The 27,575-nt window shown below is 37.6% G+C and overlaps 2 protein-coding genes across 3 annotated transcripts in view; one reads left to right on the top strand and one right to left on the bottom strand.

The window, feature by feature from the left end:
- sgpl1 (sphingosine-1-phosphate lyase 1) overlaps positions 1–7,013 on the top strand; it is a 70,193-nt gene extending 63,180 nt beyond the window's left edge. For both annotated transcript variants that reach the window (XM_039755109.1, XM_039755118.1), the window contains exon 14: positions 4,125–7,013. In XM_039755109.1, coding sequence (XP_039611043.1) covers positions 4,125–4,265 — 141 coding nt within the window. In that variant the 3' untranslated portion in view covers positions 4,266–7,013. The remainder of the gene's footprint in view (positions 1–4,124) is intronic.
- A 1,078-nt stretch (positions 7,014–8,091) lies between these two features.
- pcbd1 (pterin-4 alpha-carbinolamine dehydratase/dimerization cofactor of hepatocyte nuclear factor 1 alpha) lies at positions 8,092–26,196 on the bottom strand. Its single transcript, XM_039755130.1, has 4 exons — positions 26,082–26,196; positions 12,443–12,574; positions 8,632–8,712; positions 8,092–8,426 (listed from the first exon to the last, which is right to left on the bottom strand). The coding sequence occupies exons 1-4, from the start codon at positions 26,082–26,084 to the stop codon at positions 8,334–8,336; spliced, it is 309 nt and encodes a 102-aa protein (XP_039611064.1). The 5' UTR covers positions 26,085–26,196; the 3' UTR covers positions 8,092–8,333.
- Positions 26,197–27,575: the final 1,379 nt, after the last annotated feature.

A 27,575-nucleotide genomic window follows, 5' to 3' on the forward strand; every position in this document is an offset into this window, starting at 1 on the left:
CCTCATTTGACTCCTCTCAACGTGGTGGAGTGGCGGCTCTACTCTGAGCCCCTCCCGGATGACTGAGCTTCTCACCCTATCTTTAAGGGAAAGCCCAGACATCCTGCTGAGGAAACTCATTTCAGCCGCTTGTATTCGCGATCTCATTCTTTCGGTCACTACCCATAGCTCATGACCATAGGTGAGGTTAGGAACATAGATCGACTGGTAAATTGAGAGCTTTGCCATGCGGCTCAGCTCCTTTTTCACTACGACAGACCGATGCAGAGCCCGCATCACTGCGGACGCCGCACCGATCCGCCTGTTGATCTCACGCTCCATTCTTCCCTCACTTGTGAACAAGACCCCGAGATACTTGAATTCCTCCACTTGGGGCAGGATCTCGCCTCCAACCCTGAGAAGGCACTCTACCCTTTTCCGGCTGAGGACCATGGTCTTGGATTTGGAGGTGCTGATTCTCATCCCAGCCGCTTCACACTCCGCTGCGAATCAATCCAGAGAGAGCTGAAGATCACGGCCTGATGAAGCAAACAGGACAACATCACCTGCAAAAAGCAGTGACCCAATCCTGAGTCCACCAAACCGGACCCCCTCAACACCCTGGCTGCGCCTAGAAATTCTGTCCATAAAAGTTATGAACAGAATCGGTGACAAAGGGTAGCCATGGCAGAGTCCAACTCTCATTGGAAACGAGTTCGACTTACTGCCAGCAATGTGGACCAAGTTCTGATACCGGTTGTACAGAGACTGAACAGCCCTTATCAGTACACCATACTCAAAGAGTACCCCCACAGCATTCCCCGAGGGACATGGTCGAACACCTTTTCCAAGTCCACAAAACACATGTAGACTGGTTGGGCAAACTCCCATGCACCCTCCTGGACCTTGCTAAGGGCGTAGAGCTGGTCCACTGTTCCGCGACCAGGACGATAAATACACTGTTACTCCTGAATCCTAGGATCGACTATCCGACGGATCCTCCTCTCCAGGACCCCCAAATAGACTTTTCCAGGGAGGCTGAAGAGTGTGATCCCTCTGTAGTTGGAACACACCCTCCGGTCCCCCTTCTTAAAGAGGGGGACCACCACCCTGCTCTGCCAATCCAGAGGCACTGTCCCTGATGTCCATGCAATGTTGCAGAGACGAGTCAACCAAGACAGTCCTACAACATCTAGAGCCTTGAGGAACTCCGGGCGTATCTTATCCACCCCTGGGGCCCTGCCACCAAGGTGATTTTTGACCACCTCGGGGAGCCCACCTCTGAGTCCCCAACGTCCTGAGTCGAGGTCAGCAGCGCACCATCCCCACCATATACAGTGTTAACAATGCACTGCTTCCCCCTCCTGAGATTCCGGATGGTGGACCAGAATCTCCTTGAAGCCATCCGAAAGTTGTTCTCTATGGCCTCCCCAAACTCCTCCCACACCCGAGTTTTTGCCTCAGCAACCACTGAAGCCACATTCCGCTTGGCCTGCCGGTGCCTATTAGCTGCCTCCAGAGTCCCACAGGACAAAAGGGTCTCGTAGGACAACTCCTTCATCTTGACGGCATCCTTCACAGCCGGTGTCCACCAATGTGTTCGGGGATTGCCGCTACGACAGGCACCAACCACCTTACGGCCATAGCTCCGGTCAGCCGCCTCAACAATAGAGGCACGGAACATGGCCCATTCGGACTCTATGTCCCCCACCTCCCTCGGGACGTGGTCAAAGTTCTGCCAGATGTGGGAGTTGAAGCTACTTCTCACAGGGGACTCTGCCAGACGTTCCCAGCAGACCCTCACAACACGTTTGGGCCTACCAGGCCTGACCGGCATCCTCCCCCACCATCGAAGCCTACTCAACACCAAGTGGTGATCATTTGACAGCTCTACCCACTCTTCACCTTAGTGTCCAAGACATGTGGCCGCAAGTCCAATGACACGACCACAAAGTCGATCATCGAACTGAGGCCTAGGGTGTCCTGGTGCACATATGAACACCCCTATGATTGAACATGGTGTTCGTTATGGACAATCCGTGATGAGCACAGAAGTCCAATAACAAAATGCTGCTCGGGTTCAGATTATGCATTCCTCCCAATCACGCCCTTCCAGGTCTCACTGTCATTGCATTGAAGCCTCCCAGCAGTACAAGGGAGTCCCCAGAAGGTATACCGTCTAGCACAACCTCCTGGGACTCCAAAAAGGGTGGGTAATCCAAACTGCTGTTCGGCGCATACGCACAAAGAGTTAGGACCTGTCTTCCCCTCCCACCTGAAGGCGGAGGGAGGCTACCCTCTCGTCCACCGGGGTAAACCCCAATGAACAGGCTCCAAGTCTCAATAAGGATGCCCACACCCGCTTGGTGCCTCTCACCGGGGGCAACTCCAGAGTGGTAGAGAGTCGAGACCCTCTCAAGGAGATTGGTTCCAGAGTCCAAGCTGTGCGTTGAGGTGAGCCCGACCATATCTAGCCGGAACCTCTCGACCTCGCGCACTAGCTCAGGCTCCTTCCCCTTCAGAGAGGTGACATTCCACGTCCCAAGAGCCAGCTTCTGTAGCCGAGGATCGGACCGCCAAGGTCCCTGCCTTCGGCCACCACCCAACTCACACTGCACTCGACCTCCTTGGCCCCTCCCGTAGGCGGCGAGCCCATGGGAAACAGTCATTTTATTGTCTCTGCTAAATTTTAAATAAATTATTCCATTGTATTGAATGTTGTGAAAATCCATAGATTGTATATGCATCAAAATAATTTTCTAATGCTAGTTGTAATAAACTAGTTTTATGCACAAATCCAGACACAGAACTGAGAACATTTTGTGACTTCATATTGTGACATTAGTTTCTGTTATGGCAAATTTAACAATATACAGTTAGGTCCATAAATATTTGGACAGAGACAGCTTTTTTCTAATTTTGGTTCTGTACATTACCATAATGAATTTTAAATGAAACAACTCGGATGCAGTTGAAGTGCAATTCATTGTGGTAATGTACAGAACCAAAATTAGAAAAAAGTTGTCTCTGTCCAAATATTCATGAACCTAACTGTATATGAAATGGTAATAGAATTAAAAAATAGCCATATTTTATGATGAAAACAAAGCAGTCCTATGGTAAATATGCTGATTCAAAAAAGATGAATAAATGGAAGTAGTTCATTCAGTTTATCCTCATTTTCCATATGCATATATTTTATTGTAGTGTTGCTCTTTTCAGTGTGTGCATTGCTGCAATGTTGTCATTTCACATGTTACATTTTTGCTTTGAAGGACATTTTTTTGTCTTCAGTTAATTTTTGGTCTCAATGAAATAAGGATTTCTAAAGGTACTGCCCATGTTTCTCCCTAGGGTTGAAGCAATATTCTTCCGATAAATTACTTGTTCTTTATCTGTTATTGTTACTAAGTGTTTCTGTAGTGATGGCTGAAAAAAATGTTCCCATGGAAAATGTAGATAGCAAAGTTGCTCATACAGTGGGCTTCAGTGTGGGCCAGTGTTAATCTATGCTAAAGAAGAGTAAACATTATTAAAACATCAATGGGGGGGAAAAAAAATCTAGTTACTTGTGATGCATAATCCACATGTTAGTTATCCACTCAATTCCTCACTATCTTAAAAACACACATTTCTGCTAAAATATTATTTAATAATTACATCCTGGAAAATCAAAACCGTGCACAGGTAAAGTGTTTTCAGACTATTTCAAGCTTTTACGTTGAAGACCGAGCTCTTGACCAATGAATGAGAGGAAAAGTGGGTCATCAAAACTGAGTCCAGTAGAGTTTATATTTCTCCAGTGTCATATTACGAATGCTGTGTACTGCAGTTCAAGAAGGGCTCCCCAATTAGGAAGGTGAGCTGTTGGAATAGGCTAAAAAATGTCCCTCAAAACATCTGAAATTGGTTGATTTAAAACATTCTTACATACTGGAATATGTTGCAGATTATTCATAGATTTTTCTACACCAACATAAAATGAATGGACCTATTTTATATAACAATTATTATGGTAATAACTAGAGTGTAATAGAAATTACTAAGCACTATGATAATTTGAGTATGTTAAATATAGTTGGCTTCTACTTCAAATTAAATGTTTGTTACTAATCTGTTCTGTTGTTCTAACCCCCTTTATTTAGGGTGCAATCTATGGAATGGCACAGTCAATTCCTGATCGTTCCTTGGTAACAGAAATATCCTGTGGATTTCTGGACTGCCTATATAGTACAGACACAATCTGTGTGGATAAGCACATGAATGGCTCAACTGGACTCCAATGACCATTTAGTTACACTAGACAAGTAGGGCCTCAGTTATTAAAGTATAGATGTGTTTTGTTTAATTTTTTAAAGTTTCATATTAATTTTATATTTCCTAGCTTGATGTTGGAAACCACTAATGTATCCCTCCAGAGATATCATTTGTTTAAATTATTATGTAATAAGTGATGCCTAAGCAGCCAAGCTAAATTTAATTATTTCTTTACTTCTTTATAATTAAAAAAAAAAAAGGGTTTACGACTTTCAGTTATTTTTATAATAATTTGCAATGAAGTAAGATATATGTATATTGAGTGTGCTGTCTTTTGTTGTAATTTATATTTAAATAGGTTAATTATTATTCACATTACAAGTAAACTGGACCAAATTAACATTTTACCATCTCTAAAACCACTAATTTTTTATTCTGACCTTTATACACATAAAGAGTACATGGTAGATGTTTAAATTGCACATTTGTTTTTATATTAGAATAATCTAAAAAAGGCATTTTTTTCTTCCCCTTTTTCTCTCCCAATTGTTTCAGGTTTTCCTAGGGTAAATGCTCAGTTCATTTATATTTAATTACAAATTACTTTGCCATTCATTTCCTGTGTACGTGTGCTAATGTACTCATTCATTTCACAAAAGACTGAATGCTAATTTAAACCTGGACCTGATTTATATTAGCAGTCACTCTTAAATAAGTAAACACTTGAATTTTTTGAAGATCAGTAAGTAAGAAATAGATTGTAAAATAATCTGCTTTCTAACAAAGCAGAATAATTTCTATAAAAGATGATATGTGCTTGCAAGTGCAAAGAGCACAATCAAACTGTTATTTCCCACATGTGATCTTTGAGAGTTTATTGTACTGTTGCTTTGTTAATCATTTTTGAAGTTACTCACAATACAGTATCTTCTAATATTTATTAAATCACTGTATGTTACTTTGATAAAATAAGAAAAATAACTAAAATGATGCCGTCTGAAACCATAGTTCTCGTCATTATTCTTTCTCAAGCTGATATGAAAAGCAAAATTTGAAAACCAGATATCAAAGTTACTGTAATGGATACTGTATGCATAATGCCAGTAGACTTCAACACAAGCATATGATGAGATAAGGCAATTAATTATTGCTTCAGATATGTAACAAAAATGTTATCCAGAAAAAAAATTTGAAAGGGTTGCAGTGGGTGGAAGTCTGGCTAATATGGGTAGGAGAGAACACTAGAAATTCACTTTTTTATTTTTTGATTAATAAATTAGGCTTGTTAAAGATTTTGTATGACCTTAACATACAGAAAATGTTAGGAACTGTTGGAAACTGTATTATTTTGTATATCAACACAGTATTGGGTAGTTTTTAAAAAATGCTTTACATTAGAAATTCTGTGCAACAGCATTTAGCTGTTCACGGTATACACTATTCATTTAATATAGACAACATATTGTGCCTTACTATACTGTAGGTAGTCAGGATCATTTGATATTTGATACATATTTTACAGCATATGTGAAATTACAAACTATATTGTGATTTTAACTTTGAAGTTAATACATTTTGGCAAAAAGTACAGTGAGTTTTAAACACGGTGCCTTTTTTAGCAATTAGTTTTCAGTGTAACAGTTTTAACAGTTTTTTGTTCAGTTACATTTACATTTTATTATAGAATTGCACAGCTAAGTGCACTGATGCATACATTGAAAATAATCAATCCTAATAATTGTTTGAATTCCTTTTAAACCATTATTTTATATAAGGTTATTTGTAAAGGATCCATGATAATTGTAAGTTTCTCATAGAAAACATATACACGCTGTTTCTGCCAAAAAAAAAAAAATAATTTTTATAACTAAAAGAATTATCTAACAAGGCATTTGCTTAATTTTAAAGAACTGTATTCAATTCCTGGACAAACATTAAAGTTTTATTTCTTAATGAGAGATGCACTGAATATGATTAGGCCGCCTTCAATTAAGTGTAATTAAGGAAATACTTATATTTATAGTTGCATTCTGTCAGATAACATATTTTCGTAAACATTTTCTAAAATGTCAAATCTGTGTAACTTTTTTATGGGTCTGCTTTTATATGTGAAAAGCAACTCAGGACTTTACATTCTGATCATTTTTTTAAAGTGAACTTTTCTACTTTTTATGTTCAGAGAAAAAGGATTTATGTAACATTTTCTTATTAGTTTTTCAGTTCACATTTATTTTAAGGTTTTTCTGTTGAGAATTCAAAAAGAAAATGACTTTGTTATTCTATACCACTGCACATGAACTTTTCTGCTTTTTAAGTGACACTGTCCCATTAGTTGTTTAATGTGTACAGAACAGAGCAAGAGTTTTATGAATTCGGTTAAAACATCTTTTAAGCCAATGTCTCTTAATTGTTCCATTAGAATGTGTTCATAACGATAAAAATAAATACATTATTTAAATATTGTTTTGTTTTTTTTTCCTGTCATCACATGGTCTTTGTTGTATCTTTTGGATCTGTGAAAAGGTAGGCCTTTCCAGCTTAAAATCTCTTGGCTTTGTACTCTGTCTCCTGTTGATTCTGCCAAGGCCCACTCTTGTGGGCTTCAAGCCTCGCTTGACTGTGAGATCAAGTAACATTTTTTTTTCCCCTTTGTGTTGACTAGTGTTCAGATCTCAAAAATACGACTGTTGTTACAAAGTAGTTAAACTATTTTCGGTGTCACATAAATTCTGACAGTTTTGTGTTTCAAATAAACTATTATCCACTTGGCTTTTTAATGATTTTTTTTTTTATTTTAATTTTGACCTTTTATCTTTTATTTATCAAAAAAAACCCAATTTTAAAAATGAATGAATCATTTAAAATTAATGGCATAGTGGTTAGCAATTCTCCCTCGCAATGCTTGATAATCAAGTTTGAATTGGTACCCCGGCACTACCTGTGTGAAGTTTGCACATTCCTTCAGTGTATGTGTGCATTTTTCCTCCAGTTACTGCAGTTTTCATCCCTAATCCCAAAGATGTGCATTATGGGTTGAGGTCTAACTGCACTTCCCAGTATTGTACATTGTAAGAGGTTTGATGATATTATGGTTTCTATCACAAGTAAGGAGACTCTCACCAGATATACAACTAAAGTACATAACCGCAGAAAGTAGATGTCATACAACAAAGGTGGACACTGCCAGAAATAGTGGCAGCTGTTTAAAGACATGGGATCTCAGAGGCTACTGGGACTGTATTTCTAGCAGGAACTTTTGAGTTCTTTTAAATCCTGTTACTTCTATGAGAAACAAGTTGCTATGAACAGAAAAGGTTCTGTTGAATACTGATTTATTTATGTAGTTTTTGATGCTAAGCAAATCTGAGGCTTAAATGGGTTAAAATAGTATGGACCCTTTTAAGCAACACAGACCCCCACAACTTTAACTAGATAATTATGTACATTTATTTGAACACATGCTCATATGTCATAAACACACACTATCTTGTTATAGCAATAATTTTTCTTTGTGGCAGGTAAGTTTACAGTTGGCTGATGTGTGCATCCAAGATGCAAATGACAGGTAATTAATTTACTTTGGCTTGATTGAATTAATTGAAAGAAAAGTAGAAGGACATGTTGTACTACGTTTTGCTGCTTTTAGCTACAATATACTCTGATATCTCTCACTCCCCTGCTATTATGTACAACATACAGTATAGGAGAGGATCAATAAATCAGTCAGTAGTCAAACACATATTGCGCAGAAGTTTTAAGCCAAGAGAGTGTTTGAGATTACTTTTGTTAGATTAAACTGATTAAATAAAATACATACAGGAAAACTATAATGTTTTGTATGACCTTCCAAAACCATTTTATCATTTAATCTTTTTATTTTTACCAGAACATTTTACACTTCACAAAAGATAAAGGCAGTTTGCTTTCAGCTTTAATCCTAAAGAAGCAAAAGTATGCTTTATTTTAAAAACTTTTGAGATGTGAATTCTACTGTCCTCCACACATATTCATTACACCTTTTGATTTGGATGCTGTGCTTGATTTTGTAATAAAGATTACATTCTTCTTGTTCTTTTCCATCTGGTATTAGCTTTTGATTAAAAAGGAACAACCTGTTCAATGAAGTCCGCCAGAGCCACATCCCTGTGGGAAAGTCCTCCACAATCATGAGTGCTTAAAGTTATGTGCACCTGAAAAGGACATGATATGTTACTCAACATGGCAGCATATTCATAATTCTTAAAATAAATACATTTCATTGGACTCTTCCTTACAAAAAGCACTTCTTTCAAACTGCTAGTCAGTATGTGCAGGTTTATTCACTAGTATTGCGAACCATTGTATCAGATATGAAGGTAAGAAAATGGAATATTGGTAAACACCTTTCATCAGTACCTTATTATACACATTAAACCATTCTGGGTGATGGTCCATTTTCTCTGACTGGAGAGCAACTCTAGTCATAAAACCAAATGCCTGTAAAACATTGTGGGAAATAGGAAAAATGAGTTTAAAATAAATGTGATGTCATCCTAGAATTCAAAGCATTAAAATACTCTTAACAATAATTCATGCCTGAAAACAATTTAATACTGTGCAGTTGGAAGTAAGCCTATAGAGAATAAATGCACAGTAAACCTCCCTCCAGTCATCAGAACCCTGTTAGTCCAGTGCAGGGTCAGGAGTGGGCCAGTCTAGAAATCGGTATTGAATTTAAAGCCTGAACATGTCCCAGATTGAATTCTTCTTCAACCCAAGGCACACTAAGTCATATGGAATACAGCTGGAGACACCGGTTTACACACTCCTTTCATATTAAGTTTATTGTGTTGTATGTAGTACTATGAACTTCTTATTTGCATGTCCCCTCAGAATAGTAAAAGTAAGACATTACCAACATTAAAACACATTCACAAAAAATGTTAGTGTAAAACCAGAGTAACCATATCACTAATTTCAAAGTAAGAGCAATAAAAATGCCTTGACAACAATTTCTGTGGGTGGCATGGTGGTGCAGTAGTTGGAATTGTTACCTCACACATTCAGAATCCTGAGGGGTGTTTGTATGATTTCTCCTTCTGTTTGGGTGTCTTTTCCACACCTAAAATGACATGCATAAATGGTTGATAGGTGATTCTCAGCTGAGCCTCTGTTTCTAAGTGGGCTCTATGATGAACTTTCTGTTTTGTGCACCATTTGCTTCAGTCCTTCATTTCCCGGAGTTGAATTAGGTAGGTTCAATGTTATGTTATACTTGACTTCTGGATAACCAATTTTTTTTCTTGTTACATTTTAGTGAGGCTCAGTTTGTACTAATAACAAAAGTTTTTCTCTAGCCAGTGTTCCCTTTAACAGAGAAGGGTTTAGAATATGTTATATATTTTTTATATGTATTTGTTAGGACTGCGTGTGTGTGTGTATTAAATTTAACATCCGTGACCGTTTTATTTTAAATTGGTACTGGTAAAGAACCCCCTTTTGCATACAGAGTGACATAGATTCTTCAAGAAATGCATGTACCAAGGCTCTGGATTATGACTTAACAGCATCATAGAGCTCTTGCATATTTGGTATTCTGCTGCCGACAGTCCAGTATAACTCCCCTACTGCACATCACCATTGTAAAGAGCGATTATGAGTATTTGTGGCCTTTATGTTGCCTTGGCGAGCCTCCTCTGACCTTTCTCTTTAACAAGATGCTTTTGCCTTTAGGACCACCATTCTCTGGGTGATGGTTGTTGGTCTCCCTATTCTCATGCTGAAACCACAGTGTCTGGAAATGGTGACAATGCCCAGGCAGAATTTATAGCTCATAAGTTTTGTCTAAACAAACATTACAATAGTCAACTTCTTGAACATGTCTTCATACCATGAAAAGCCACTTCGCGGCTCTGCTGCTCGCTGATGGGGAAGCGGATGTACAATTTAAACAGATTTTTATTTTCATGGGAATTTTTACATATGCATAATAGACTATTTTACTATTTTACATTACAGCGAGTAATTAGCCATAGTAAAAAAAAAAAATAGTAAAACGTAATAAATTGAAAGAAGATTGTTTCATGTTGTGTTAGAGGTATTCGTTGCATTACATGTTTTTGTTCTGTTTGGCTTTGAAATTAACACACATGTACTTTTTAAACTTACACTTTTTTACTCTAAAACTTCAGTAAAAACAATATTTGGAAATAACTTTTCGTCAATATTGCTTTGAATTTTGATTCAGTGTTTGGAGTTACATCTTGACAACACAATGTATAGTTGCCTGTGAGTGAATATTGTTTCTTTCTCTCTAATAAATAAACTGACTTTTTCAAATGTTTGTCCCTGTGATTTGTTAATTGTCATAGCAAAAGCTATTCTAATGGGAAACTGTAAATGTTTTAATACGAGTGGCATATCAAGATCTCCTTTGGTGTCTGATATTTTTCACGGAAGAGTACTACTACATTACCTTTCTTGATGCCTGTTAAAATTTTGCATGTCAGAATTATTTGACCAATTTTGAATACAACTAACCTTGTTCTATTGCATAGGCCATCACTCATTCATAAATTATGCAGTAACATTACGACGCACCCTTCTTTCAACAGTAATTAAGCCGGTGGAAGACCGGATGGTGTTAACGGTTTTAGTTATTCTACGGGATGTTGTAAGTTGATGTTTTCATCTTCAGCATAATCTATTGATATGCATTTAACCAATTTGCTGTCTAACCGATCGACAATTTTCGCTTTAATTCGTTTGACTTGACTTGGTGTTAGGATTGCGTACTCATTTCTTCTGTTGATAACTCTTTGGGATGAAATTCTTCATTAAGATTTGGACATAATAAGTCTTCTTTTATTGGGAACTTAAAGTGAGGAAAACATCATTTTTAAGAGCTGAGAGCGCAGGAACTGTGTCTGACAAAAGCATTCATCTGAATGAGAGGTGAGAGGACCATGGGCGTGGGCCATTAACCGTAAATGGCTGAGAGGAGAGCGAGACTTGAAAAAAATCTTTTGGCAATAGTCTTGTCTTGCGGCACTTGAAAACTCTTTGAAATAGTCTTGTCTCAAGATGTTTTTTTATAAAATAAATAAATATATATATATATATATATATATATATAAGTTTCTCCTTGCCCAAATGAGCAGATACCAGTCCTGCTGATGGGTTAAGGACCTTCTACGGCCCTGTCCAGCTCTCCTAGAGTAACTGGCTGTGTCCAGGAATCTTGTCCATGCCCTTGAGACTGTGCTGGAAGACACAGCAAAACTTATGGAAATGGCACATATTGATGTGCCATCCTTGAGAAGTTGGACTACCTGTGCAACCTCTGTAGTTGTCCAGATATCACCTCATGCTGCCAGTATTGACACTGACTGTAGCCAAATGCAAAACTAGTGAAAAAACAGTAAAGATGAGGAGGGAAAATTGTCAGTGGCCTCCACTTGTTAAACCATTCCTGTTTTTCGTCTCATTGTTGCCCCTCTAGTGCACCTGTTGTTAATTTCATTAACACCAAGGTAGCTGAAACTGATTAACAGCCCCCTCTGCTACTTAACTGACCAGATCAATAGCCCAGAAGTTTTTATTGACTTGATGCTATACTCTGATTTAAAAAGTGTTCCTTTAATTTTTTGAGCAACATATAAAATAATTTGAAAGTTGCAGTCACATAAGATTGGTGTATTTGCATTAATAAGCAGATACAATAATACATGCAGTAGCCTGTGTATGTACTGTATGCTTGTATAGCCTTCACACTAACAAGTCAAAAATGACTGTTAGCTAGTCTAACTGCATGGTTGCAGTACACCAGTCTTTTACACAGCTCGCATCCTCACTCATGCTGTCATAATTTAGATCTGCATCCTTTGTTATGTCAGAGGAAACCAGACAAAGGTCAGACTAACGTGGATAGAACATGTAAACATCATGTAGACAAATAGCTGTGCAAGAAGTTAAACCCAGAACTCCGGGGCTATGACTCTGCAGCTATAACCATGGTTCTGATGCTACTTGTATTCCATTCCCCAATCTCAAACCCAAGCAGCACTGAACACAAGGTAACCTTATAGAAATTTGAAATAATCAGAGGCCATATTTTGGAACAGTCAGAAATATCCCCGTTAAAATAAAAAAAATTTATAATCACATAAAACAGTTTTAGTTCCTTATTCATTCAATTCCCAGGCACTATTCTTAGCACATACTGTACCTGGTTGAAATCTTTAAATAAGAATTCCTTATATATGGCATCTCTACCTTCTACCTCAATCCAGCCAGAGGCTTTCAAATTAGGGAGTAATTGTCCTCGTTCCTCTTGGTTCAGTCTGTGGACTCTTTCTGCCTGAGTTTAAAAAAACAAAAAAAAGTACTGAACACTTATTAAATGTATTATTCCCATTCTTACACCCATTTAATCAGATTCAGGGTTTACTAGGGAGGTAACAGCTGGAGTCTGTCACATGACCCTCTCACACATTTTGTGATACAATAATATGTGCTATTAATATGTGTTTAAATTTGATTATAGAGCATATGTACTCCTGCTCCTTAGGATCAGTCAAAGGACTTTGAGAAAATCATTTCTCTCTTGCTTCATAAGAACTTGCCTTTATGTCCTATAGAGGTGTGGTGGGTATCCCTAGATTTAAGTCGGAGGAGAACCCAATACAGACCTGCAGAGGATGGTGGGTCCTACAGTGCTTTTTAAAAATGATTTTCCCCTTCCCTTCCTTGTATCCTCCATTTTTATATTTGTCACAGTGAATTGCTTCAGATCATTAGACAAAAATGTAATATTAGGTAAAGGGAACCAGAGTAAGCAAATAACACCTTTTCTAAATTGATCCTTAATATATAGAAGTTGTAAAGTTATCCTATATTTTTTATTGTCCATGTGAAAAAATAAATGCCCCCTTAGCAACTCCACTTAGTGAACACAGCCTGACCTGGCTGCAGTCAGCCCTGTTGGATCGTACTTTACATTGACCCTTACCATGAGCCTGAAGTCATCATCACAAGATTTTCTAGAACAACGCTGTGTCTTGAACAATCAAAATTCCAGAAGAATGGAGGACAAAAGTGGTTGAAATGCCACAGGTCAAGAAGGATTACAAAGCCATTTCTGAGGCTCTAGGACTCCACAATGCTATGGTCAGACACGGCACTAACACAGCATCTAACACTAAGAACGTGCATACCTAAAATAAAACTTGGGGAGGGTGTATGATGGTGTAGGGACGCTTTGCTGCCTGAGGTTTTGAAAGACTTTCTATTATTGGAGGAACACTGAATTCTGCACTTGACCAGAATATTCTTAAGAAGGCTCTCTGGTCATCAGTCCCTGTCCTGAAGCTGCAATGAACAGCTTATGCTGGCAAACCTACCAGTTTTTCTGTTTCAGTGCAGCTGTGCAAAAAAGAGTGGGCTAAAATGTCTCAAAAGTAATGTGAAATACTGACATTAACTTACAAGAAGAGTTTAGTTGTGATCATTGCTGCTATCAATCATGTACTGCAACTGAGTGGTGAAATTACAGGGCAGTTACTTTTTCACATGGGTGATATGATTTTTCCTGGAATAAAGAGAGTAGTGATATAAAAATTGTTGCGTATTCATGCAGGTTTCCTTTGTCTATTATTGCATTTTATCTGAGTCTCAGAGGCCATTCATTGTGTTAAATCTGCAAGTAAAAATTGCTCATCTTAATTGTAAAAGGGTCAAAAATAAAGTGAATTGAAGTTACAGTATATGTACAGTTGTGCTTAAAAAGTTTGTGAACCCTTTAGAATTTTCTATATTTCTGCATAAATATGACCTAAAACATCATCACATTTTCACTCAAGTCCTAAAAGTAGATAAAGAGAAACCAGTTAAACAAACGAGACAAAAATATTATACTTGGTCATTTATTTATTAAGGAAAATTATTGAATATTACACTTTTTTGAGTGGCAAAAGTAAGTGAACCTTTGCTTTCAGTATCTGTTGTGACCCCCCCCGATTTGCAGCAATAACTGCAGCTAAACGTTTCCGGTAACTTATGATAATTCCTGCACACTGGTGGCTTGGAGGAATTTTAGCCCATTCCTCCGTACAGAACAGCTTCAACTCTGGGATGTTGGTGGGTTTCCTCACATTAACTGCTCGCTTCAGGTCCTTCCACAACATTTTGATTGGATTAAGGTCAGGACTTTGACTTGGCCATTCCAAAACATTAACTTTATTCTTCTTTAACCATTCTTTGGTAGAACGACTTGTGTGCTTAGGGTCATTGTCTTGCTGCATGACCCACCTTCTCTTGAGATTCAGTTCATGGACAGATGTCCTGACATTTTCCTTTAGAATTCTCTGATATAATTCAGAATTCATTGTTCCATCAATGAAGGCAAGCCGTCCTGGCCCAGATGCAGCAAAACAGGCCCAAACCATGATACTACCACCACCATGTTTCACAGATGGGATAAGGTTTTATGCTGGAATGCAGTGTTTTCCTTTCTCCAAACATAACGCTTTTCATTTAAACCAAAAAGTTCTATTTTGGTCTCATCCGTCCACAAAACATTCTTCCAATAGCCTTCTGGTTTGTCCACGTGATCTTTAGCAAACTGCAGACGAGCAGCAATGTTTTTTTGGAGAGCAGTGGCTTTTTCCTTGCAACCCTGCCATGCACACCATTGTTGTTCAGTGTTCTCCTGATGGTGGACTCATGAACATGAACATTAGCCAATGTGAGAGAGGCCTTCAGTTGCTTAGAAGTTACCCTGGGGTCCTTTGTGACCTCGCCGACTATTACACGCCTTGCTCTTGGAGTGATCTTTGTTGGTCGACCACTCCTGGAGAGGGTAACAATGATCTTGAATTTCCACAATTTGTACACAATCAGTGTGACTGTGGATTGGTGGAGTCCAAACTCTTTAGAGATGGTTTTGTAACCTTTTCCAGCCTGATGAGCATCAACAACTCTTTTTCTGAAGGTCCTCAGAAATCTCCTTTGTTCGTGCCATGATACACTTCCACAAACGTGTGTTGTGAAGAGCAGACTTTGATAGATCCCTGTTCTTTAAATAACACAGGGTGCCCACTCACACCTGATTGTCATCCCATTGATTGAAAACACCTGACTCAAATTTTACCTTCAAACTAACTGCTAATCCTAGAGGTTCACATACTTTTGCCACTCACAAATATGTAATATTCGATCATTTTCCTCAATAAGTAAATGACCAAGTATAATATTTTTGTTTTATTTGTTTAACTGGTTTCTCTTTATCTACTTTTAGGACTTGAGTGAAAATCTGATGATGTTTTAGTCATATTTATGCAGAAATATAGAAAATTCTAAAGGGTTCACAAACTTTCAAGCACAACTGTAACTGCACATACATGGCAATAAGAGAAACCAAGCTCAATCCTAGACATGACAGAGAATGAAGCATATAGTAAATTTGTATAAACATATGTGAAAAAGCAAGTACACCTCGTGGAAATATACTTGAACAAATGGTACATAAAACTGACATGGTGTATTCAGTCTCTTAATCTAAATTAACAAAAACTCATAATGGTCATGTGAAAAAAGTAAGTACACCCCTACATTTATCACCACTTCAAATTCATAAAATTAAAATCAAGCCTGCCAGACTAGAGAAGCCAATGTTGGTGTCAAAGTGCATGCATCTACAATCAGAGATTGCACAAATTTAACCTATGTGTGAGGTGTACCAGAAAAATGCCTTTGCTGTGCAAAAAGGACATTAGAGCAAGACTTCAGTTTTCTATTAAACAGATAAACAAAGATCAGAAGCCTCATGTGTAAAATGTTGCGTATGCCCATTTCCACGCTCACATCATGATGTATAAAAACTAAATTTGGCGCAAAGCCACACACATTCTCACGCCAGCTCAATGCATTGCGTACGCAAGTTTTCGGCTCAGTTCAGTGTCAAAGCAGTGCTACTGTTCCTGTGTGGTTTCCCTTTTTTTTTTTAGATTCACATCCCTGATATGGCTTTATTAAATATACTGAAATTAACTATCGTTTATTAGTTTACGGCATCTGCCTTAAACTAATAATCTATAACAATATAATGGTCCACGGAATGGGCAAACTGTTTCATATACCATAGCTGCTTTAGCGTTGTTAGTCTCAGTGCACCACTCAAGAGTATTTTAACCCATTGTATATGAATATGGAATCACAGCTCTACAGCAGCTGATTGGAAAGAGCACACGCTGCCTCAGCCATGCGCATTGTCTATTTGAAATTCTCCCATACGGCAAATGCTTGAGAGCCTTTCCTATAGGGACCTCACAGTTCACAAACAGCTTCATCCTAAGAGCTCTAAACACACTCAATCCATCAAGTCAGTCCCTCCAGGATTTTGCTGGCTTTTTTTGTGATTGTTGTGGCCTAAATGCCTGATTTTGCGGCAGCTTTTTCAAAAAGTTGCAGTGACAGTTGCAATGCTTTAAGACTTTATTTTTTTTCTATACCATTGCAAGAAGAAATGAATTTACAAAAGTAAAGAAACACACATTAAGTACAGATTAAATGCAATAAAACTGGGTAAGATAAGTTACCCACTCCACTGTTACTCTCACTAGTAAAATATGTGTGAGCTTATTTGTGTATGCTCTTTCCTCTGCATCACTGTCATATGACACACACACACACTCACACATACATTTTAATACATTAAGCAAAGCGCATACAGCATGTTTATCATTTCACTTAATATTTTTATCCGAAAACATATTAATATCTCTCATATTTGCTCACATACACCCACACATGCTGCGCACACATACATACACACACATCATTTGAAACCCAGACTGACAAGCACACCTCTGTAACTTTATAATTATGTCTCTCTAACATTGTTTCTTGTTTCTTTCAGCACTTGCAATCGATCTGGATGCAACAGCCTCTGTCATGGTCACTTGTCGTATCTGTAGTCCTTGCTTTTTAGCCATTCCCTGGACATGTTTTGCAGTAGAAAAGTGCCTTTCAAGCGATGACTTTTGTCTGTGATCTACTACGATATTGCACATAGTGCAAAACAGTTTATCACCACTATTGTGTAATAATTCAGGAAATTGACTTGCACAGACTTTATCAGTAATATTTGACAGAAAATGTGATCTTTTTGCATAGTGCATCTTGCAGGCTTGGCTTCAAGGAAGTGAACCTGGGGAGGAGGGCTAAGGTGTGTGGTCAAATTTGCAGAAAAATCACAGTGATTGGACAAAATTGCAAGGCTGTGCAAAATTTGTGGGGATTGGTTGAATTTGCATTAACAGTTGCGATTGCAACATCGCAGCTTCCTGGATGGACTACATCAAGTGTTCCTGGTAGAACCGTTTATACTTGTAAGTACAATTACCTCACTGTAAACTTGCTCTTCAGTTGTAATATTGCACAACCTCAGCCACTTTATGAATCTTTTGCACTATATTTACATGTGTATCGTACATAAGCTTCATATCGTACATGTTGCATTGTTTTTTATTGTATTATTATTATTATTGTTATTTTATAGGAAAAAAATTTATGGAGGATTTGCATATTGAATCTCTTTGTACCATAGAATAAAATGAAGGAATTCAATTCAGTAGAAGAGGGTGCATATTTACAATAATGCAGCAATAAATTATTTCATTGAGGGTCACAAGTGCCCCAGCAAGCATTGTGCAGGATGCAGGAACAATCTCTGAACACACAATACGAAGCATTTAATGTGCTACTTTAGCTACGATGAGATTTGAGAAACTAGTAAACAATTTTAAGATAAAATTTATGATGTTCTACTTTAATGACGAAATACACTACATGATTAAAGTTGACATTTCAAACTATTTTTTTTCCACTGTCTCCCATATAATGTGTGTTACATTTCACGCTGACCAGGATTTATGTAGCGGAAGAACGTGAAAGTTGGCGTACACACAGATTTATGCATCTGAATATTTTGTGCATACGCACATTTCTGTTTTTGTCCATACACCAGGTTTTATTGTGAATTCTACTTACAGTGTTATACATGGGGCCCCAGGCCTTCTAGAACAATATGCTCTGGACAGATGAATGAAAGATAGAGATGTCTGGAAGATGCTGAAGTTAAACCATAAATGGACCTTTCCACATGACAATGATCTGAAGTACACTAGCAATCCAACAAGATATTGCCCAGAAATAAGAAATGAAGGGTTATGGACTGGACTAGTCAAAGCTCTGATTTGAATCTCATTGAAATGGTGTGGTGGTGAAACAGGCAATGCACGCAAGAGTACCCATAAATGTCTTGCAACTGAAAGAATTTTACATGGAGGAGAGGTAAAAAATTTCACCAAGATTATGTCAGAGACTGGTGGACAGTTACACAAAACACCTTGAAGATGTCACTTCTGCTAAAGGGAGCAACACCAGCTACTGAATTAAAGGGTGTATTTTTCCCCAGTAGACCATTACATCTTTTGATATTTTTTATGCAATAAATAATTGAAATGGAAATTGTTTTCTTGTGTTTTTATTCAAGTACAGTGATCCCTCGCTATATCACGCTTCGACTTTCGTGGCTTCACTCTATCGCGACTTTTTCTCATACACGCTTACGTCACTACGCATGCGCTTTCTGAGAAATTTTATCTAAGTCCCACTATGGCTCCTAAAAGTGCTGCTTTTTCTAAGCCTTCTTACAATAAAACTAAGCACCGGAGGAAGATGCTTACTATCCAGGAGAAGGGGAAACTCTTGGATATGATCAAAGATGGCAATACCCTACAAAAGCCTCCTCACACATATGAAAAGACAGCGCCAGCAACTGCCTATCAAGATGTTCTTCAGCCACACAACCAGACACCCACTGCCTACTCCTAGTACTCCTTCAGCGGAAGAAGACAACGACGCACCTGCTGAAGATACTGTACCACCTGAAGACTCTCCTACTGACGCCGTGCCTTCATAGGTTAGTGGTTGTGTGTAAGAACTGTGTGTGTGTGTAATTAAATGTACAGTACAATAATCTACTATATATAAATGGCTGGATTGTCCTTCCGTCCCGTGAGTGCAAAGCGTAGCGGTATTCCGCTTATCACAGACTTACTACTTGCGGCTTGCGGTACGAAGCGACACGATGTGAGCAGAGTTCTGGTGCTCCCATCGTTCCCTTGCTTCTGTGCGTGATGCGCTGGAAAAATAGACAAAATTATGTCTCTGGAAATAATTAATGTTGATGGAGTACAAATGCCTTACCGCGTAGTAAATATCAGGGGAGATGGTGCTTGGTTATTCTTATCTATAGCTTATTTAGTGCATGAAACTCCGTCTTTATCGGGCTGACATTGTACGACTTTGAACAGCCACTCGAGGGGATAAAAAAACGTAGGTTTTCGGGAGATGTTATGAATGGGCACTTTGATGTTCTTATTCCCTACACTTACATGCCTGATGTACACATGGAGTGCATACAAATTGAGGATAAAAGTCGGTCGACTTAAAAGTCGGGTTAGCCTAGTAATAATATATTTGTAACATCTAATATGTCTTATTTTCTCTTATTTTGTCTAATATATTGGGTAATACAAGCGTAATGGTGACTAAATGGTGTTATTTCATGTCTAGAGGGCTCTAATACTGTTAAAAAACGTATTTAGAAGGTCGTAAACAGGTTTTCTGTACTCTAACTGCAAAAATATTCAATTTATAAATAAAGAATCCTACTTCGCGAAAATTCATTTATCACGGTAGAGTCTGGAACGGATTAACCGTGATAAACGAGGGTTCACTGTATATTACCTTTATCCATAGACAATGTTTGCATGAAGATCTACTGTTTGCCTCTTAAAATGGGAAATTGTTGACATTTTCAACATGGGGTGTGCTTATGTTTTCACATGACTGTATATTGTTTGGAAAAGTAAAGCTAAATCAAAAAGTTTGGGTATATATCAAGGGTTTTACTTTCAAATGGGAGATGAGACACATTTAGTGAAGATATTTGTGTTTCAGACTGTGTTTTAACCGAAAACCCCAAGCACATAAATACTGAAAAAATATATACAGAAAAGGCAGGAGCAAATGCAAAACCTAAAAAAAATGTGGAAAAGTTAATATGGCTATTTTTTATTTTAAATGAGTTTTCATGCATGTAATAATTTTATTAGATATAACTTTAGAAATTTCTATAGGAAACACAAATAAATTATAACTTCCAAATCTGTTTTAACTCAAATTTTACCATTTTAGGCATTAAAAAGATGAGATTCCCAGTCCCAGGTAATTAAGTGGATGTAAACATGGTCACACTTAGACTCCCTTCAATTGTAAACTTCATAAAATTTCCACTTCTAACTCAGAACAGTCAAGATTAATTTAATTTGAAATACGCACAGCAGTATGAATCCATTCATTTATATTCTGTGGGGTGGTGTGGAAGTATGATAGAAACCAGGACTGGATTTTTTGCAACACATACTGATTGTCAGGCTTCTGGAATCCTTCCCAGCACTATGTGGACACATACACTTTAGCATGTTGTCTTACTTGGTTAACATTTCGTTGTTAAGTCACCTCACATGCAGAAAACAATTTATAAGAAAGCAGTAACATGTTTATTAAAACTAGCATAAAATATCGCACTCTACTTGTCAAACTATTGAGAATGTTAACATTTTTGTCTAATTGTCAAGAACAGTTGTATTAGTTATCACTCAACACAAGTGTATGGAAGGCAGTTTATTCTGGGAAAGCTGAAAGGTAAGATTCATAGTATTTTGTTTAGTCAGAAAGTGTAGCTTTTGATTCCCACAGGGAGATAACCTTGACCTTAGTGAGAATAATTCCATAATATTTTCTGTGTTTTGAAAAGCTGAAAAGGGTTGTGGTGTGCTCGCTAATGGAGATGAAATCATTTTAGCCAGGTGTTTTGTGTTTGTGAATGGAGAGGTGGAGAGTGGCTTCCTTTTTCTTATATTTTTTCAAAGAGATCTTACTTTTCTCAACTGCTGTGTGAAAATGGACACTTTTATGGAGTTTTTTTTTTTTTTATAACTACTGCTATGGACACACTGCAATATTTTTTTCTTCAGCAATTTGTTTTGTAACTAAGGAAATTGACTTAGTTGACTCAGTGCCAATTGTGATTTTTCTGTTGCTAAATGGACTACAAAAAAAAGTACGAACTCTTCCAGGGTGCAAGATTCTTTGCATTTCTTATATTTTTTGCTTTTGGTTGTGTACATAAAAGCCTAAAAGCCTTGTCTAACTGTTACTAGCGAGCCTTGAGTTTGATTGCCATTCCTTGTCTTGCTGTGGTCCCTTAAAGGAACTAGAGGATGCTCTTGTGAAGCTCTTGTGGTGGTAAATTGGGTTAAACTAAAGAAGTAAAAGGAAAGTCAGCCTGCTGATAGAGGGTCCAATGATGAAATTCACAGGGCACAATACAGACTGTGAGGCAGGTAAGAGGTTACAGGCAACAGATATATAGCTGGTTTTAACATTTCTTCCAACCTCTCAAAAAATAAAAACTAAGAGCTTAATTGGTACCTTTTCATATTAGGTGATCTGATAGCATAATAAAATTTACCAGGAGAGACTGTGTTTTACTAATACAATATAATCATAAACGAATGCAGCAATCAGAGAGTTGTGCATATGATATTATTTATCTTAATTTTCAAAATGTTTTTGATGAGGTACCACATGGGAGGCCTGTGATCAAACTAAAAGAAATAAGTTCAAAGTGCAGTGTAGATGGTACAATACTGGTCTATAGTTAACAGGGGTGAAGAACTTTTTACAAAATAGTTGTTGTTAAAATCGGTGTCCCACAGGGATCAGTGCTGGGCCATAACACTTTTTAATGTATACATGATTGAGATAATGATGCAAGTAACAAACTCGTAGATGACACTGAGCTATTTTTAATGCAATGCCCGAGCATCTGCAAAATCATTACAGGTTTAACTTGATAGAATTCAGAGTTGAGTAGATGAAATGTAACATTAATAATCATTTACATTTTTAACAATGATTATGTAATAGGATTTTCAAGCCTGAAAGTACTGTACATCTTGTGTCAGAATTGTTGGTGAAAGGTCTTAGGGAGTCATAGTGGATTAAGCCAGTGGTTCTCAACCTGTGGGGCGGACCCCCTAGGGGGGCGCGAAGATGTGAAAAAAAGAAAACAAGAATCACAAATATGAAAAAAACATCTTGTTGAAACCAAAACAAATTAACTTAAACTACATTCTGATACTAGAACAATAAATATAGAGTTAGATGAATGTCAATAACAGTTAAGTAGGTATAATAAAATATGCATGTACATTTCAAAAAAATGTTAGGGGGGCGCGATTAAAACTGTTATGAAAACTCGGGTCGCAAATACTTAAAGGTTGAGAAACGCTGGATTAAGCTTGTCCTTAAGCTTTACATCTAGACAAGAACAGGCCATTCAGCATAACAAAGCTCTCCTTCCTCTTCACTTAATTCTTCCAAAATAGCATCAAGTCTACATTTGAATATCCCTAAAGTCTTACGGTCTACCACACTACTTGGTAGCTTATTCCATGTGTCTATGGTTCTCGCTGTAAAGAAAAACTTCCTAATGTTTGTGTGAAATTTACCCTTAAAAAGTTTCCAAATGTTGTCCTGTGCTCTTGTTACTTTAAAATGAGTTCAACAGTCTTGATTCACTGTACTAACTCCCTTCACAATTTTAAACACTTCAATAATCCATTCATCCATTATCCATCCCACTATATCCTAACTACAGGGTCACAGGGGTCTGCTGAAGCCAATTCCAGCCAACACAGGGCGCAAGGCAGGAAACAAACCCCCGGCAGGGCGCCAGCCCACCGCAGCACTTCAATCATGTCTCCACTTAATGTTCTTTTGCTTAAAGTGAAAATGCTCAGCTCTTTTAATCTTCCCTCATAACTCATCCAGTGTATTCCTGGAATCAGCCTTGTTGCTCTTTTCTGGAGTTTTTCTAGTGCTGCTATGTCATTTCTGTAGACTGGAGACCAAAACTGCACACAGTACTCCAGACGAGTCTTCACCAGTGCATTATAAAGCTTAAGCGTAACCACCTTGGACTTCACACATCGTGCTATATAACCCAACATTCTGTTAGCCTTCTTAATGACTTCTGAACACTGCCGGGAAGTCGATAGCTTAGAGTGTCAACTATGACTCCTAAATCCTTCTCTTAAGGTGTACTTTCAAGTTTCAGTCCTTACCTTGTGTATTCAAACCTAATATTTTTACTTCCTGCATGTTTTATTGGCTAACTAAAAAGATTACAATATGCAAGCTTTCGAGGCAACTCAGGCCCCTTCTTTAACATCTTGCCTGAAGAAGGGGCCTGAGTTGCCTCGAAAGCTTGCATATTGTAATCTTTTAGTTAGCCAATAAAAGGTGTCATTTTGCTTGGCTTTTCTCTATATTCATAATGGCTAACACGGTACAACACCCTAGTACTACTTCCTGCATGTAACAGTTTACAGATACTGACATTAAATTTCATCTGGCACAAATATACCCAAACCTGTATGCTGTCCAAGTCCTTCTGTAATGATTCAACAAATTCTCCGTTATCTGCCAATCCATCTACCTTGTTATCATCTGCAAACTTAACCGGCTTGTTAGTTATAATCTTATCCAAGTAATTTATATACAGATAAAATGGCTGTAACCCTAGCAATAACCCCTGTGGGAAACCACTTTTAACAGCACCCAGTTGTTTGTGAGGGATCATCTTGAATTGAGTGTGTAGTTTTCATTCCTTGTGAAAAAAGATTTAACAGTTTTTAAGTCCAGTATACGCATAATAACGGGTGACATGACTGAAGTGTCAAATTATGAAAGGAATTAGTATAGTGTCTATCAGTTGTTACTTTAAAATAAGTGCTTCAACACAAACTAGGATAGTGAGGCTGGTTAAGGATACGTTTCACTGTAACATTAGGCAGTTGCTCTTCATCCAGAGAACCAGATATGTGGAAAAAATTACCAAGTATCCCTAGTTAGTAGTCAGACTGAGATATATTCTCTAGTCAGCTTTCATTTTGAAGATATTTCGCAGAAGTAAGGTGAATAGGGTTTGATGAGTTATGTTGCACTGAATGGCCTTTTGTCATCAGAATTGTCCTGATGTCATTACAATGACATTTGTGTTTTCACTGAAATGTCTGGTGTTGCCTGATCAGCTGCATTGAGATAAGTCATTCTTCATCGGGTTTAACTCAAGCTGTCCATTGTTCTGTTTAAATAAGGCAAGTTAAACGTGTTGATGATTAACTTGACAGAACATTACACAGCATTACATGAAAGTTGCTTTTAAATTGCATATAATGAAAAGCAAATTCTCTACACAAAGCACAATTTTTGTTCCAATTTTTGACTATTTGCCATTAAATTCCTTTACCAGAGTCTGTCTGAGAAGATACATCATCAAGAGTAAAGAGTTTGTTTTTCTAGAGCTATTCTCCTAGCATTAACTCTCTGAAACGGTCTCTGTCATGATTTACTAGGCTATAAATCATGACAGAAACAGTTCATCTACTTTGAAATGTTTCTGTGTTTCCACTGTGAACAGTTTTCTGTTCTTGATGTCCAGTCTTCCCCTGTTTTTCTAGTGTCTGTGAATGCTTTATTGTTCTTTCTACTACTTGGTATACAGGGTGGCCAAATACTGTAGCCAATATGTTAAATTTTAAACCTTAAAGGCTACTGGTTCAGTCCCCACCCCAACTCATTGTTCAACTCTGGGGAGAAAAAAAAACTTGATGAAGTTCTTGTTACTTTTTATTACAACAATGTGTTTTTGCATTTATATAATTGTATAATGCATTCACAACCAGAAACCTACCACCAAGATTTCCTACTTTGTGCCCACTGCTGCTAGAGTAGGCTATAGCTCATCATTACCCTAATCATGATCAAGTTCCATCTTTCTTCTTGACAATCTGGTTTTCCACACATATTCCAAACATGTGCATGCTAGGTTGAATGGCACTATATGAGTGGGTATTCCCTGTTATGTATTGTCATTCCATCAAAGATTTGGTTTCCTAAACTGGATAAAAAGTTTATAATATAGATGCAAGTTTGGATAGCATTTTTTAATATGAGATCAAGAAGAATGTTAACTAATGCAGTAAACATTAGTTTAAAAGTTATTTAGTATTGAGCGCACAGTGCATAATATTTCTAAAATACTGTTAAGTACTCATATGTGCTCTTTACTTGGATGTGATCACGCCTGCACTTCATGCTCTAAGGTCACAGCATCATAGTCCATCAATCATTGTCAGACATCAAACATCACACAGTTCAGTTTAAAACGTGTGTAGCTCTTTTAGAAATATTTGCCCCCTAGGAACACGAAATAAGGCCAAAATGTGCAGCATTCCCAATTAATTATCCTCACAGCTTGTCGGGGAGTCAAACACAAGATGTAGAGATGTTTTTCGCAAGCTGATATATATCACATTTTATATACCGTCAGAAAGCAGAGGAAAAGGGTTTTCTTTTATGTTAACATTTTTCAAGTAAATACTAATCTGTACATATTTCAGTGGTAGTCTTACTGCTATGATTTGTAAGTGGCAAGTAATTCTGGTATATCAACAAGTGTACAGCATCAAGTTTAAAAGCAGTTACCATTAGCTTTTTAAACACAGATTTGATTGAAAGTTATTATCTTTATTCATCTGCTTGATATTGAAATAAAAGCTCTTAACCAAAGTGCATACCTGTATTTACTGTTTTTATCATTAACCCAAAGCTTCCAGAATTTAATTCAGATCATATACCATAAAGTATTAAGTATAAAAAGATCTTACCATGTTGTTTTGCACTTAAAACAGAGCCTCCGTGTCTCTTCAGATGTTTGAGTCTGTGCTACACGTTCATGTGACTGTCTCCCTCATAGAGCCCAGCTGGAGTGGCAGCTGCAATTGATTATCAGGCCCAAGGTAGACGTCTGCATTAATGCCTGACCAGAATAAGCCGGTCAGTCCTGCAGCTTGACAAAAGCATTGCTTGTTTAAACACAGCTCCCCTACACAATGCCTACTGCTTTTGTCATCCACCGGGGGTAGAACACACCATGTTGTTCTAGATTGTTGTGCATTTTGACAGCTTTTGCAAATCTCTCTCCATACTGTTGAGACCTATGGATTCATCTAGGTTTGGTATCGAGGATAAAATCTTTTATTGTGTGCACATGCATTGAAAAGCAAATAACCACTTACTGTATGCATTAAGATAAAAGACAAGATCAAATGTGATAAAAAACGTTTAATTAGGGAAAGTGTCGTGGTGCAACAGAGACAGCTTTTGCATCCAGGATTTGAGTTCTGGCACTGCCTGGATGGAGTTTACTTGTTCTCACTGTATGTGTGTGAGTTTCTGTCCTTTGTCTTCCCTGATTTTCTTCCAGCATTCCAAAGATGATCATTAGAAAAGTTGGTGGTCCTGAATTGGCAAAGTATAGGGATTTGCACAAGGGTGGTCATTTCTTGCTAGGCATCTTGGTTTTTGGGTCGTGCCTTAAACCCAGTGCTGCCAGGATGAACCCTACCTCTCCTCACAGTGCTCTAATGAAGTGGATTAAGTAGGCTTGTTGGATGGATGGTTATAAAGCCAAAACAATGTGAGCTAAACAGGTGAATCCTACTATGAGACACATAGCTGATTTCTGGTTTTATGTATGACTTTGCTGTAATTTAATAGATGATGACAAGGTCACCAAATATCAAAAAATGCTCAGTTTAAAAGTTTCTCCCATGAAGTCCTGTAATCACTAGAATACAATTTCCAGCACTGTCTTTGAGATGACCACGAATTAAAATAGATATTCTGAAGAAAGGCTGTTAGTTTGATTTTTGTAAGTGCAAATTGACCCGTTGTGAGCGTGTGTGTGAGAGTTTGTCTAATGAAGGATTAATGTCTTTTTGAGGTTTGAGTCATATGCCACATGGCACTTCAGGCTACCAGTGGCCTTGTTTATGACGATAGCATACACAACTTCCCATGCAAATATTGGGATTTATAAAAGAAAATTGCAACTCTGACCCATTCATATGCAAAATTTCAGGGAAACTGGGAAATGATGACAACCTTGATTGAGTCAAGAAATGCAACCTGGATAAATGATAACTTGCACATACTGTATAAAAATTCATATCACTGAACTATTATTATAATGTGTGTTGATGTGACAAATATCTATCTATCTATCTATCTATCTATCTATCTATCTGGTCATTCCACATGCTGTCATTGTCATCATCATAGTGTCAATGCACATCTTGGCCTGTCCAGTACCAGGCCCA

This window comes from Polypterus senegalus, chromosome 1 (assembly GCF_016835505.1).
Source record: "Polypterus senegalus isolate Bchr_013 chromosome 1, ASM1683550v1, whole genome shotgun sequence".
Taxonomy (NCBI): Eukaryota; Metazoa; Chordata; class Cladistia; order Polypteriformes; family Polypteridae; genus Polypterus; species Polypterus senegalus.